Below are 15,859 nucleotides of genomic sequence, written 5' to 3' on the forward strand. Positions count from 1 at the left end.
GCTCAGTGATTAAGGGTATTTACTGGCTGCTCTTTCCAGAGGACCTACGTTTGGTTCTCACACCCACACTGGGTGGTTGTTCACAACTCCAGCTCTAGGGGATGTGATGCTCTCTTCTAACTTGTGGGGACCTGCACACGCATGCACCATCCATACACATATTCGTTCATTTTCTTTTTCTTATACACATAAATAAGACAAATCTTAAATGCACGACAAGAGTATTTAGGTTGATGGGAAAATAAGAGCTACAGCTCCTTAAGACAGCAGAAAACATGAAAAAAAAATCAGAATGTTCTATTTCATTTCCTTCTCTCGGATGTTATAATCTCTATTTCCAGAAGGCCAAAGCTGAGCTGAACGAGATGGTGGCACCTTCTTGGTTATACAAAGGAAGGCAGGCAGAGAAGAGACTGGAGTACTCGTCAGCAATAAAAGGATCAGACTGTGATATAATGGCTTAGATAGGTCTCAAGGGAAATCACTAAGCTGGGAGAAAGACAAACCTGAGAAAGTTACATACTGTATGATGCCATTTTCACACCACTCTCAAAGTGACAACTCTAATGAAGATCAAGGCAAGGGTTGGAGGGACTGTGATGAAGTGGTGGATAATCAGGGAGTCTGCTCCGTGATGAAACAGACTCATGTTCCGAATGTGGTGGTGGTGGTGGTGGCTACACAGATCTATACATGGGATACTGTTCCCTAAAACCCACCTACACAGGAATGCATGGAAAAACTGATGAGATTTGAATGTTTCTACAAATGTCAATCTGATTTTGACAAAGTAACTTCATGTGTCTGTAGAAGAGAGTGGAGTAAAGGGTACTCAGAGCCACTGCTAGTCTGAAATTTCTTGTCTTAAGGTATTACAAGATTTTAAAAGTTCTCTCTCTCTCTCCCCCTCTCTCTCTCTCCCCACCTCTCTCTCTGAGACAGGGTTTCTCTGTGTAGCTCTGGCTGTTCTGGAACTCACTCTGTAGACCAGGCTAGCCTCAAACTCACAGAGATCTACCTGCCTCTGTCCTGTGAGTGCTGAGATTAAAGGTGTGTGCCACTACCGCCCAAAAAGTTCTTTTTAAAATATAATTCTAACATTTTATTTTATTTATAGCAATAAAGCTTACATATTAAACTACAATAGAATGAGTTGATAGAGTTTTAAATTTTTATTTAAAAATTTAGAAAGATTTATTTTATGTGTATGAGTGTTTTGCATGCATATATGTCTGTACAGACGTGGGCAGTGCCTGATGCTTCTCCATTCCCTTGATGATATTTTAAACAGGTTATAAACTCCTCCCCTCAAAACAAATGAAAAAATAATTTTTAAAAATGCACCAACGGGACAAATGCAACTGCCTTACAGTAACTCATATATAGTAATTTCATATAACCACCTTCTTCTTGACTTTGGTAATTGTTTTTTCACTATGAAGCAAGTAAACTTTTGATTTTTGGGTCTTATACAAAATAAAATTAAAAAGAAGTCACTACCTTAATCAACTTCATATTTATTTTTCATAGTTTGACAAAATTGTTTTTGCCAAAGTTTTCCACAGTTTCCTTTTTTCTTTTTGCTGATGTGTGTGGGCACGTGCATACACAGGCATTCAGGCCGTGATGCACATGTGGAGGTTGGAGGACAATTATGTAGAGTTGATTCTCTCCTTCCATCACTACCTGGGTTTTAGGAATCAAACTGACATCATCAGTCTTACAAGGCAAGTGCCTTATCCACTGAGCCATCTCTCTGGCCCTGGTTTCCTATTTCTGTCTCTCTCTAGTTTCCATGAGGTAGGATTCATAATCTTTTGTTTTTTATTGTGATTACTTACCACATAAATCATTGTATCAAAATTATACTTGTCCATTCGATCTATAGCAGCTGCAAGATCCCTGGAAAAAAAAATGGGTTATAATTGCTTTGACTTACTTGATAACACGGAGACAATTCTATTTAAAAACGGTTTTACTCTGTAGCCTGGAGTATGTGAATTATCACTGCAGAGTCCCAGTACACTTTTTAAGAAATAATAACAAAATTAGGTTTGTAAAAAAAACAAACTACAATGCCCTGGAAAGTATAATTAAAAAACAACTAAAAATAAACAAAAGCAAGTAATCATTAAAAATTATCTTTTCTTTTTTTAAAAATAATTTATTTATTCTTATTTTATGTACATTGGTGTTTTGCTTCCATGTAAATCTGTGTGAGGGTGTCAGATCTTAGAGTTACAGATAGTTGTTAGCTGCCATGTGCATGCTGGGAATTGAACCTGCGTCCTCCGGAAGAGTAGTAGTCAGTGCTCCTAACTGCTGAGCCTTCTCTCCAACCCCTACTTAAAAAGTACCTTACAGGTGTTTTATAATTAACTAAGCCTTTACTGAAAAGAACCATCTAGCTGTTACTTTTCTACGATATATTTTCTCTAAGAACACAATTATAATATAGATGACAAAAGAGCCAAAGAAGTACCTTCTACCACAGTCTGTGTTAGCAAACTTTTAAAATCTTGGATCGCTCAAAAGCAATAACTTCTACTGAATTTAAAAGAGCTCTTAAGTCCTTGTATGGCTCAGTGGTTAAGAGCACACATACTGTTCTTGTAGAGGACCCAAGTGCAGTTCCCAGCACATGAAAGGCAGCTCACAACTGCCTATAACTACAGCTCCAGAGGATCCAACAGACTCTTCTAGACCCCAGGGCACTTGGACTCACATGTATACACACTCACAGATACACCCATATACACACATTAAAAAGTAACATCAAAGGTTAGTAACATATTGAAGTTGAAAATACTGAGAAGGCAAACTTTTTTTTTTTCTTTTTCCTGTTTTTTTTTGAGACAGGGTTTCTCTGTGTAGTTTTGGTGCTTGTCCTGGATCTCGCTCTGTAGACCAGGCTGGCCTCAAACTCACAGAGATTTGCCTGGCTCTGCCTCCCAAGTGCTGGGATTAAAGGCGTGTGCCACCACTGCCTAGCAAACATTTTTTTTTACATCCTCTGAAGTGTTGTAAATGATCAAAATATGATTTGGATCCATCTCATGATCCAGGCACTGCATGGAATATGTATTCATACCTTAGTAAAAAAAATTATTTATCCATTTATCCATTTATTTGTTTGTTTATTTATTTACTTTTAGGTCAAGGCCTCACTAAGTAGCACTGGTTGAACTATAACTCTGTGTGTAGGCCAGGCGGTTCTTGAACTCAAGGAGAACTCCTGCATTTGCCTCCAGAGTGCTGGAATTAAAGGCATTCAACACCACACCTTCCACACATGTACTTCTGTTCTAAATGGAACTGTTTGCACACTGATGCAGGGCTTAGTTTCTTTAATTTGCCTAGCAATAATTAGTTGCCACAATGAAATTTTCTAATATATACATGTGTGCTTAGTAAGTGCAACTCTCATATATGAACAATGAGTGCTCACTTCCACAGGGTGAGGCATGGAGAAGCCTACGTCCTAATTTTTCACAATATAATGAAGTTTGGCATTTACATGCGTGTAAAATGGTTAGGTCACCATTGAACCATAACTTGGTCATTTTTTAGAATATACTTCCTAACAATCTGTACTTACAAAAACACTTAATATATGATTATGAAGGACTACAAATGGAATGATGTGTTCTGCTGTGAACAGCTTATGATAGTCAATAGATTTTAATATAGAATCCCACTCTTCTGATATTAAGTCTTTCTGGAAATTACAACTGGCAATAAATAGAAACCCAGCAAATATTCTTAAAATATGCAAACAGATTTATAATTTGCAACTAGGATTTTTTTAAGACAGTTTGAAGGATAAGATGACTATCCTCCATTAATCTTGGGACAAAGAGTACGAAGTCTCACGTTGCCATGCTCACCTTCGCAGATTACAAACCTGGTCGCATAGAGAGAGGTTCCATCACTTCGCATCACAGTGCAGACAGAAGAGAGGTCACCAGTCCCAGAGAGATCTACCACAACATTCCCTGTTCTAGAAATGCAAAAGGGAAACCCTAAATCAACATCAGGATTCTACTTTGAAGGTAGAACATCCATAGCATTTTTGGTAAAGCAGAAGTTATTTTTATTGCTCATGGAATATTTGGTGTCAGTTCAAGCTATAATCAACAATTGTCAAAACCAGTAAGTTAGAGGATATGGTGAAAACTAAAACTACAGTGATCGTTCCTCCTTTGTGTTAGAATGCCTTTTATTTTATTTCAACAAATAAACAAAAATGAGGCCGGGCGGTGGTGGTGCACACCTTTAATCCCAGCACTTGGGAGGCAGAGGCAGGTGGATCTCTGTGAGTTCGAGGCCAGCCTGGTCTACAGAGCAGGCACCAAAACAACACAGAGAAACCCGTCTCGAAAAATCAAAAAAAAAAAAAAAAAAAAAAAAAACCAACAACAATAACAAAAATGAGGATGGTAAGTATTGGCAAGGATGTGGAGAAAAGGGATCCTTATGTACCACTGGTGGGAATGTAAGTTAGTACAGCCATTACCGAGAGTAATAAAGAGGTTCTTGAAAAACATTGAAATACAGAATTATTCTTTAATCCAGCAATTCTATTTCTGGATATGTATCCAAAGGAATTAAAATTACAGTGTTGAAAAGATACTGCACTGCCATGTCCATTGTAGCATTATTTACAATAGTCAAGATATGAAATCAGCCTCAGTGTCCATCGGCCAATAGATTTTAAAGATGTAATAACAAGAAATAGTACTAGTCAGGTCTTAAAAATGAAATGTATTTGTGAAACACAAATGAATCTGGAGGACATTCTGCTCAGAAAAATAGGTCAGGCACAAAAGAAAACAAAAATTATATGACATCAGAAATGGAATTTAGAAAGAGAATAGTTAAGTTACCAGAGGTAGGAAGGGGAGATGTTAGTTAAAGGGTACAAAGTTGCAGTTGGAAAGAAAGAGTAAGTTCTAGAAAGAGTAAGTTCTACTCTACCAGATGCCATCAATTAATTACAATTTAACATTCACATCACAGCTGAGTATGTGAGGTGATATGCACATAGTTCATTCTCACCACAGCTAAGTGTACTAATGTGCTTGACTTAGACATTCCATAATGAGCATATGTATCAAAACATCAAGATAAAATAACATGAAAATGCAAAATTTACTGTTTGTCAAGTTTCTCAAAAAGGAAAGATTTCTACTATATACAAGGCAACGATGTCAATAGGATGTACTACCATTATCTCTGGCTTTATACCTACAACAATGTCAATAGGATGTACTACCATTATCTCTGGCTTTATACCTATTTTCATAAGTTGACTTAAATATTTCTTGAAACTGGTAGCTTTTTTTTTTTCTCAAAAGATGCAGTTAAGCCACAAAAGTATGTTCTATTTCCTGTTTTTCAAATTATTAATTTATGTAACCAGAGGCAGGCCACATTGTTTTTATATTGTTATAAGTTACCTATTATAACAGGTGCCATCCTTTCTCCTATGAATATGAGACTTTGGCTATGATAGTGATATATAGCATATGAGAAAGGATCTCATTACTTGATGTATAGTTCAGACCAGCCTTGAACTCACCAACCTCCTGCCTCAGCCTCTTGCATGTAGAAATTACAGGTAAGCTTTCCCACCCACAGTTTGAGAAAGTACTTTTTTTGGATAAACGGTTTCACCATGTGGCCCTATCATAGAACTCACAGAGATCCTCCTGCCACTGCCTCCCAAGTGCTGAGATTAAAGGTCTGTACCACCATACCTGGCAAGAGAAAGTACAAATGGCAAAACTGTTCCATACCTCATCCTTGTCCTCACTCAGAGTTTCAGGCCAGCTTGGTCTATAGTTAGTTCTACGCCAGCCATGACTACATAATGAGTCACAATCTTCAAGAAAAACAAAGACAGACAGACAGACAGAAAGAATAGTAATTTGATCATACATTGTTTTCTGTAGAAGTCCTTTGCTGTCCAGCAACTTTAAGATATCTCGAGATTTTTCACGATAAAATGATTCTCCTGAATATTCATCAAAGTATATTCCAAGGCGCTAAGAGGATTCAGAAATATGGGGAAAATGTTGTTTAATTTTTTACACTAAGACAAAACTAAAGATGTCTTATCATCTACCACAAGGATGGGAAAAATAAAGCTTAAACTTTCTAATGACTCATACCACCACTGGCCAAGTCCTCACAATGTATCTGCTGTATCCTATAGCAGTCACAGGGATTTACGGCTTTAGAATTTAGAAAGCACTGAACATTTACAGTTTCTCATCACACTTCAGGTATCCATGCAGCCAAGGGCAACTGTGGATGCTTGTGAGACCAGAAGTCTGCACTACACTGTACAGCCCTGGAAAAGGCATCCCTCATGCTCCAGTCTAGCCCTCTCAGCTCTCCTTTCACACCGCTCTTCACCTTGCTCACTCACTCCCACCACTACAGAGCCATCTTTTCCACCACCTAGTACTAGCTCACAATTACGTTTCTTGACAGAATAAGGACCAGAGCATCTGGGTTATTTTGTATTTTAGCTCTCTCTTCTCCAAGAACACCATTTGGCTGGATTTTCAACTAAACTAGAAATCTACTCTTAAATAAGAGCTTAAGCAGCAGGTGGTAACCAGCAGCAGTACCAGCAAAGGGAACACAGAGATTCTAGGGTACCTTGTAAATCTGAATGTATTCTTCAATGCTCAAGTCCCGAAATCGTTGCCACAGTGAAAGGGCCTGCATGTCACCCAGTTCTAGTCGATGGAAGAATTCATGTGCCAATTTTGCTATATTTTTATCATCTGTAGCTTCTTTATTAACTTGTACATAAACCTAAAAGCACATTAAATATATGATTATACACTCTCATCCCCATACACAATTCCGAGAGTCCACATGGAAAGTTAACTGAGTGGCCACACAGCAGAGTGATTTCTTTTTCTTCTTTCACTAAGCAGATAGTTTGGTGTCTTTGGTAAAAATGGCAATTTAACATTCTTGAAACTTCATTGAGAAAGGCTAATCAAAGTAGCATGGCTTAATCCAGCAAAAAAAGATAAATGGAAGATTTAACGGCTACTTAAAAATAATTTTTTGTTTGTTCTTTGACAGTTTCACATGTCCTAATGCATTCCAATTGTGCCTCCCCTCCACTCACCATTATCAACCTCCATTCCTCTCTATTTATCCCTTTCCCAGATCCATGACTTCTATTTGGTGTTGTGACCCATTTAGTTTAAACAGGGTCATCTATGTGACCACTGGATTGGAATGATCAAACTCTGGTGGTCAGCAGCAGGTACAGAACTGAGGGTAATGACTCCCTGACCCCTGAACCTCTCATCAGCAAGTAGCTGAGCATCAAGGGGTAGGGATTTTATAGCCTTCCTTCGCCTACACCTGACTAGTCCCTAGTCCATTCTTTTCAGATGTAGTGCAGGAGCTAATGAAAAAGTATACACTAAACATTTACAAGTCTTAGTGAGTCATAGTAATATGACTATGAGGAAGTAAGATGAAATATATAAACTGACAGAACACAGAGAAATTTCTCAGTGTCTTTCTTAGCCAGTAGCCTATGTGAGTTTTATGGTTGGTTCGTTGGTTTGTTTTGAGACTATGTAGCACAGGCTGACCTCCTGAGTGCTAGGACTGCAAATGTGTACTGCCTGAGCAGATCCTATGCCTTACTTCTAAGATGATTCTATATATCTGGGGGAAATACTGGCTAAAAATCAAGTAAAACAGGAATTAAAAAACAAAAACAAAAACAAAAAAACACTTGGACATGGAACTGAAATCAACCAGGGCTTGGACCCTCGTTAATTAAAAGTATATCCTTTAAAAAGTTTTTGTACAGTATTCTGAAAAAAATGTTAAAGCATTTTTTTAATGTTGTCTTACCAACTTACATCAAAGAGATGCTGTAAAGGATTGGAATGGAGTTTTTCTTCATAGCCAAACAGCTGGAAACCAGTCCCCAGCAGACCTATCAAGATAATGAGTAAACGAAAAATTATACAATAAAATAATAGAACAGTTATGGTGAGAAACAGTTACAATTCTATAAAAGATGAACTTCTCAATTATAAACTCTGAAAATTACTGGTATATATAAGGCATATCTTATAAAATGACTCTCTCCAGCTCCAGTGGTAATTTTTCTGTGAGACTCAGCAGAGAATAGAATGCTATTTAACACAAGAGTATTCAATGTTCAAGATCCTAGACAGCACTGAGAAAGATGATTAAAGTTCTGTTTATTTTAAAAGAAAAACAAATGTAATTATGATTCAGGGTATTGGGAGCAGAATATGGAGATGCCCGGTGTATACTATTGAGAGCTGCTGGTAGCAAAAGGCCATGGGAGTATACAGCAGGTAACAACTAGTGTTCAGAAGGTCAACCTATCAGAACTAAGGGTTCTGTTGGAGGAAACCATCATGCAAGGCGTTTTGGAATTACTGCCTTTTGAATGAATTGGCTGTTTCTTAATGTAAACTTTTTCTGCAATACCAGCTATGATATCTCCCCATTACCATGCATCTTCATGTAATGTATATATTTAATCTCATGATTACATCTCAGTCTTATGGGCACATATATCTGTAGGTGGTCAGGAAGATGACTTTTCATTTAGCTGTATCATTTTGATTATAGAAATTGTATAGAAATTGTACTAAGACATGCTTCATAGCCAGATCCATTGTGCCACTAGACTGTGGACACTCAAAGCCTGCTTTTGTTCCTTTTGCTCAGACTAACACAGAAAATAATAATCTCTCCTCAGTCTAACACAAACTGCAGTGCATTTAGTTCAATTATACCTCAGAGCAGGTTCAAACTAGATTAAAGGCCTTTATATATAGATCATAAGTTTAAAACTTTACAGTTATGCACAAGGTCAGAGCCGCAGGTGTCTACCAAGGTTACTAACACAAAACACCCTAAGAAAAAACTGCCAATTCTTCACTTGCCAAGACTGCTGACAAAAAACTATGTCTCAGAGTCTGTGGCACTGAGCACTGCGCCCCTTCCCTCTGGTCCTGAGACCTTGGAACCTTGTTACCATGGTAATGGCTCTGCTCCTTATTGCAAGGAGTCTCCGGTTAGAAATACGGAGGAATCAGGCAAGAGAAGAGCTAAGAATGAAGGCTGAAAAGAAGCTGTAGATTAGAGAACTAAGGCAGAACAAAGACAGAACAGCAGAGAGATCAGAGGCAGAGAATTAGCTTACATAGAATAATAAAGAGAATGGACTGAAAGAGCTCGGTGTGCATAGATTCAATTGATATCCCTAAGATTAGAATCCCAGCCATTTGTTCGCGTCTTTTCTGGACTCTGGGAGAAATCACCTCGAGATTTCGGTGGTATACTAAAAGGAAGATGAGAGAAGTCAAAATGATTCCATTCAGTCTGATACATGTTGAAAGACTAATTCTGTGCACAGAAGCCAAGTGCCAACTTTCAAATGGCATAGCTGGAAGACAATTTTAATTCTTCTACAATGATGGCTATAATGGAATGCTGACAGATCATTAATTACAGTATTCCTATGCTGTGGAATACTAGTTTAAGATATTACATTCCTTTATGCTGTGGAATATTTAATGATGCGATGCAAAGATGTGTTGCGTTCTTTTATGTTGCATTTGTTTAACTCTGTAAAGCTGTGTTACTTTGCCTGCCTCAAACACCTGATGGTGTAATACAGAACCAAACAGCCAATAACTAGGCAGGAAAGGAATAGGTGAGGCTGGCATGCAGAGACAACAAATAGGAGAAAACTAGGGGAAAAAAAGAGCAAGGAGTGAGAAAAGGAGAGGAGGACGCCAGGGGCAAACCACCCAGCCACCCAGACAGCCATGGGGTAAGAAAGAAAGAAAGTTATACAGGATGAAGAAAGCTAAAAAACTAGAGGCAAAATGTAGTTAAAGAGAAACAGGACAATTTAAGATAAGTTAGAAAAGCTGGCTAGAAACAAGACAAGCTAAGGCCAGGCATTCTTAAGTAAGAATAAGTTTCCGTGTATTTTTTTGGGGAGCTAGGTGATGGGACCCCAAAATGTAAACAAAACAAAACAAAACAAAAAACCAACTACATTCCTAATAGAAAAATACTATTGTAAAATCCTTCAGCCAAAATTTGAGGATGACTCAAATCATATCCTTGCTGAAGTCTGTGAAATGTCTAAACCAGTCAAAGGAATAAAAGTGGATGAAGTCTTGATTGTTGTACCCAGAACTTAAACTCTGACTTACCCGCTGTTGTGAACTGAACAGACTATTAACAGGTCTAACTTCTACTTCTAAGGTCTGAAAACAGTTTTAGTAACGGAAGTAATACTACTCATAAGAAAAGGTCATGATAAATTTCTTATGCAAAGGTTTCTTTAAATGAAGTGGTCTTTCTTTTGGAAACTATGATTGTATGTTACTGGATGTGGGACATAAACGTGCTAGTGAATTTCAGAACTGGTGATGCACACTATATGCTTTCAGAGAAGCCTTACACTATCACCTAGCTTTGCTATTAGTACTGTAAGCAGTCATTTATCACTGAGTGCCTCTTACATGCCACACACTGTGGATACAAAAATAATTACGGCACAGTCTATACCTTCAAGGAATTAGCATCTTGTGGGAAAAAGAGCACACAAAAAGACTGCTACAACAAAAATCCTGATGGGGAGAGCTGTCTTCTAGGAATCTGCTGATATGTGTATCTCTCTGTCAGAGAATGTAGCAGTATAGCCAGATCTTAAAAACATTACAGGATTGTATTCAATGTGCAACCAGACCCTCACAGTCATCACCTACTTCACCTGTCTTACCTTCCTCATGCCTAGGTTACTGGGTTATATGAACCACAATGTTTCTAAATGACCTGAGACATGATTTATGGCATGCAAACCCTTTTCCTCCGCCCTCCACCTCTTCCACTGGAGAGTTCAAGAGAAAGCCAAAGTATCATGCTTTGTTTTACCTCTAGGCTACTCAGTCATATAATAACAGATCCCATTTCTCATAGGATGGTTTGGGGGGCAGGGAGTGTTGGACCTACTAGATTTAAAAACGGCAGGCTTTGGCCAAGATGGAAATACACAGCTAAACTTATTTGTTCTCTGTGTATTCATTTATACATTTAACCAATAAAGGTAAGCTACTCTTCCTTACTAAAAGCTTAACATATATGTGTTAAATGTACTAGTCTATTAGATATTGCTCTGAATATGTCAATTTAATTTTATGATGAGAATTATATAGACTATGTAACTCTACAGGCAGATACATACAGCTCAGTGGTAGCTCATGTACTAGGTATACAGGAGACCCCAGGTTCAATTCCTAGCACCACAGATACATTACACTATTTTATCCAACAGGAATCTTGTCTACATTCCATACAGATGATCAAATGATATAGTACTTAAAACAATTAAGCCATATAATAAAATGAAAAGCATGTCAAAATACTCACCAAACTGCATGCCCCAATCTCCAATGTAATTTATTCTTGTTACTTGATGTCCTAAAGCTTCTTTTAGATTTGCTATAAAATTTCCTAGTTGTAAAAAAATATAATCTTATTTTTTAAATCCATATTGGCTTTAAAACTCTGTACTTCTCTATTATTAAGTTTATTATTATAAGTAAATTATTATTATATAGAAAACCCTTCTAACAAAACGTACCAACTCAATCTTTTCTATAAAAGCATTCGTGATGTGTTTACTTGTGTGAGGATATGGAGTAAGGAATTACTTAGTGAGGCATTATTCCAAAGATTTCCATAATTTTCCCAAAAAGAGAATTTTCATCAGCATCATTACTGGCAGTTAGAAACACATGTCAGAATAATTACTACTCTTAGTTAATTCCAAGGAATATAGCATTCAGGGTGCTAGAGAAATGGCCCAGTGGTTAAGATTACTCGCTGCTCTTCCAGAGGGCCCAAGTTTGGTTATAGAGCACGGAAGGAATGGTAGAAGACGTAGATCTTCCTTTGGTAACCAAACTCTGTGGAATGTTTTGAGAGCTGTTTATGTCAGCTTAATTAAAAACGTCTTTAGTTCTCCCAATAACTTTGAGAACCATTCTATATTCTATAATAAATCATTTCCTGATTTAAATATAGTGGCTTGCTGGCAAATAGTTGTAATCCTAGCACTTGGGAGTCTGAGGCACGAAGATTGTTAGAAGTTCTAGCTTAGTGTGGGCTATATAGTAGTTCTAGGTCAAGTTGGGCTACAAATAAGACTCTGTAACACATCAACAAGATTAAAAAAAAAAAAGCCTAACTTGAATTATATCGTCTTCCTTCTTTGCAAGCATCTTTATTTCCACACCTTTCAAATCTATAGTCTCAGCAGAAACAATTACCTTCTTCAGCTGCTGCCAATATTGTGTACCTGTTTTCTTAGTATACAGTCAGCTCACAAATACAAAAATCTGAATATATATGTATGGTTCAGAATTGGACTATTTCAGATACCAGCCACAAATACTTTATCCATGTGATCTTGGGAAAGTTACTTCTTATGTCTGAATTTCTTCCTCATAAATCTTAGTTAACAGTACTTTCCAAACGGTGCTGTTGTGACATTGAATGGAAAAAATATATACACTAATTGGTAAACTGTCCTGTGCTGTTCAAACTCAAAGAGAAGCTGTCTCCACCCCAACTTCAGACCCAAGCATGTGGGCCTTTGATTGAGAATGGGCTGGTTCCCCTAACTCTGTAACATGGAGGGAAGAGTAGCAAAACGTGAGTCTAAACCCTGTGTCCATGCAAAGAGCTGGAAGATAAATCATCTCCACCCGAGGTTTATCCTGACATAAAGCGCTGAGAGTAGGAAGGAGAAGCTGGAGGTGGAAAACTCAGCTGACTGTCTCAAGGTCCCACACCGGTTCAGCTGAAGTCGGGAGTGGCTGAAGTGACATTACCCCTGACTGTTGCTGCTTGTTCTTATACCTGGAAGTCTCACCTGAGGAGACTCTCTTAGCTGGGAACTCTACTAACTGGCTGTCTTAAAAGGATTTCCCGGTTGGTTTCTGCTGAATGTTCTGAGCACCTGATTTGACCATATTTTGGTTTTATGCTTTCTTTCTCCATCTGCCCACTCACTTTGTCTCTTTCTCTCTCTGCCTTGCTGTTTATTCTTTTACTTGCTATATACTTAATAAACAAATACACTCATACAAAACCAAAACTATGGCTATTGAAGAATATTTTCTAGACTCTGGACTGCATAGACCAACGAGGTAGCATATATAAAATTTCAATAAATATTCTCCCCTCCTGATCAAAATATTTTCCTGATAAAGTGATTACTTTATCATGTACCACTTATCCATTTACTCTTAGGTTTTTGACTCAATTCAATGTGGATTGTGTTAAACAATATATTTCTTAGATACTTTTGGTAAAGTTTTGTCATTTCTTCCTATAAAACACTGCTCAAGGACTTTATAACAATGAAAGCTTTCTTTTTTTAACAATAATCTGCCACTTGTACTAATTTTTCCGATTTTTAAATATATCAAACTCCAATTCTACTACTGCACAATTCTAAGTTGAGTTTTGAAGTGCAGCTCTGCAAACTATTTTAAATAGAGGGCAGCACTTGGGATGGCTCAGTGGTTAAAGAGCGTCTGCTATGTTGGCTGCTCTTGACAGAACTAGAGTTCAATTCTCCACACTCATGTTGGGTGGCTCACAACCACCCAGAACTCTGGACTCTAGGCAGTTCCCACACCTACACAAATGCTCACGTGCTCACACACACAGACACACAGATGCACACTTCAAAAAATCGTATTATGCATTGAAGCTTTATAACTATGAAGTACTTTTAGTATTCGTAGAGTAAATAATTTCTATTAAAAATTTTAGTTTCCAGTCTTAAAAATTACAGATACATACTGAGAACAAAGTTATTTAAAACAAAAACATAGGAACAAAAAATATGAAAGATTTCTGCCAACTCCACAGAAATAATTTGTGACTATTCAGTTTTCTGTATGCGTAACAGTTAAAATCATAACATACATACTGATGAAAACTGATTTCAGAGTCTTTACCTTTTGAAATAAATTCTGGTTTTTAATGTAAACCAATTTTTCAATTTAGTGCAACATTTACTTAGCATTATGCTCATGTAATTTACATTTGTGGAGCTTCTTTCCTTTTCATTTAAACTCTGAACCATTACATTGCACTATCATATATGTTCCCTTAGACATGTTTAGTGCTTTCTATTAAAGGGAATACTTACCTATGATGGTGGAGCGCAAATGTCCAACATGAAATTTTTTTGCAACATTAGGTGAACTGCAAAAATTGCAAGAATATTTTCTTATTCCAGTAACAAAAATTTTGAACATGAACTAGATAATGCCTCTCTAGGGTAACATAATTAAGGAGCAGGGCTTTTGGTAATTCAGGAGAAAGGTAAGTTGGACACCAGAATTAACAGTAAGGATAAATTAGAATTTGGAAGGAATCACCTATCACTGACCAACAATCATTGATCCTGTGATCCACAAAGTAGTGTGACACTCAGAAATGGCATGCTTATGAAACAAAGTATTTTAAGATTAGGAAGATAAAGTGCTGAAGAGATGCTCAGCAGGTAACGGTGTCTGGGGACAGGACTGACAGTCTGACAAAATGTCCCCTGAAACCATCAATCTGACATTTCCTGGAACCATGTGCTACTAAGAAGGGAATCCTACGAAATGGAAATGGCAAACTCAATTCCTTTGGCAACCAAAGTAGCCACGATGGAATTATAACTGGATACCTTACTTTCGTAGCTAATGTGATTTCCTAAATCTTATGAGAAGGGACACATACAATTTATTTAAGAGAGTGCTGTGATTTAAATGAGAAATGTCCCCCATTGGCTCAAAATGCTGCATCCTTGGTCCCAAGCTGGTGGTGCTATTTGGAAATTTTGTAAGAGGTGGTCATAGTTGGCTACACATCCAGTTCAACACCAATGTGGAGATCCTGTCTAAAACAAGGAAAGGCAAAAACATACTAGAGATGTAAAATATCTATTTTTGTCTTTTTTATTCCTGTTTTAATGACTGATTCACTGTGATCCTAACAAGGTAACATAGTGTCACTGATTTTCAACTTCCCACGTGTAATTTAATGCAAACTCAATCAGGGAGTTATGATCCTCTCTGCCCTTTCAGCTGGATTAGTCAGCACAAAGGATGATTAGCCACTGACCTGAATTCAACCACAATCCTCTTCTGGGGAAGACCTGAGAAAAGTTCACTTTTTAACCCATATTTAGAGCCGTCTTCAAGGACTTGCTGCAGCACTGCCTGGGAAACAGAAGGGGTGGGATTCAGTGATAAGAGAAAGAAAAATATAATCCATGTTCTTAACTACTGTACTACTGGAAATTAAATGTTGCTAACTTGTTCACTCTAATTACAGAGCCGCTAGAATCAACATCACCTGCTGCCAGTTCCTCTAAGAGCACTTAAAACGTGAGCTAACAATGAAGGGGCTACTCAGGGCCTATAAATCTAATCTATTCAATATTACAGTAACCACCGGTGATACCCAGAGATCAGGACGTTGAAGCTTCGTGAGGTCAACTGCAAGAGTCCCATGGAAATGGTAATCCCCCAGCCAAGAGCAGGATCTGATCAGTCATTGAGCAGACTATGTTACAAAGACTGGGAGGAGGATTTTACAAGTATTAACTCAGTCTGCACGACAGCTTTGGAGATGAGTGCTATGCTCACAAACAAGGAAGGGAAAGCATGAAGGTTGATTTTCCTAAGGTCACAACAGCTCAGTTGATAACAGCACTTTCCTTGCCTGTACAAATCTTTGTGCA

General features: G+C 37.6%; 1 protein-coding gene across 4 annotated transcripts in view; it reads right to left on the reverse strand.

The window, feature by feature from the left end:
• The window catches only part of Rars2 (arginyl-tRNA synthetase 2, mitochondrial), a 62,528-nt gene that overhangs the window by 31,914 nt on the left and 14,755 nt on the right, over positions 1–15,859 (reverse strand). For all 4 annotated transcript variants that reach the window (XM_052715489.1, XM_052715490.1, XM_052715491.1 and 1 more), the window contains 8 exons: positions 15,238–15,335; positions 14,273–14,328; positions 11,476–11,559; positions 7,908–7,984; positions 6,670–6,828; positions 5,941–6,047; positions 3,905–4,000; positions 1,842–1,902 (listed from right to left, as the gene is read on the reverse strand). In XM_052715489.1, the coding sequence (XP_052571449.1) occupies positions 1,842–1,902; positions 3,905–4,000; positions 5,941–6,047; positions 6,670–6,828; positions 7,908–7,984; positions 11,476–11,559; positions 14,273–14,328; positions 15,238–15,335 (738 nt within the window). The remainder of the gene's footprint in view (positions 1–1,841; positions 1,903–3,904; positions 4,001–5,940; positions 6,048–6,669; positions 6,829–7,907; positions 7,985–11,475; positions 11,560–14,272; positions 14,329–15,237; positions 15,336–15,859) is intronic.

This window comes from Peromyscus californicus, unplaced genomic scaffold (assembly GCF_007827085.1).
Source record: "Peromyscus californicus insignis strain IS unplaced genomic scaffold, ASM782708v3 Scaffold_5__1_contigs__length_169319896, whole genome shotgun sequence".
Classification (NCBI taxonomy): domain Eukaryota; kingdom Metazoa; phylum Chordata; class Mammalia; order Rodentia; family Cricetidae; genus Peromyscus; species Peromyscus californicus.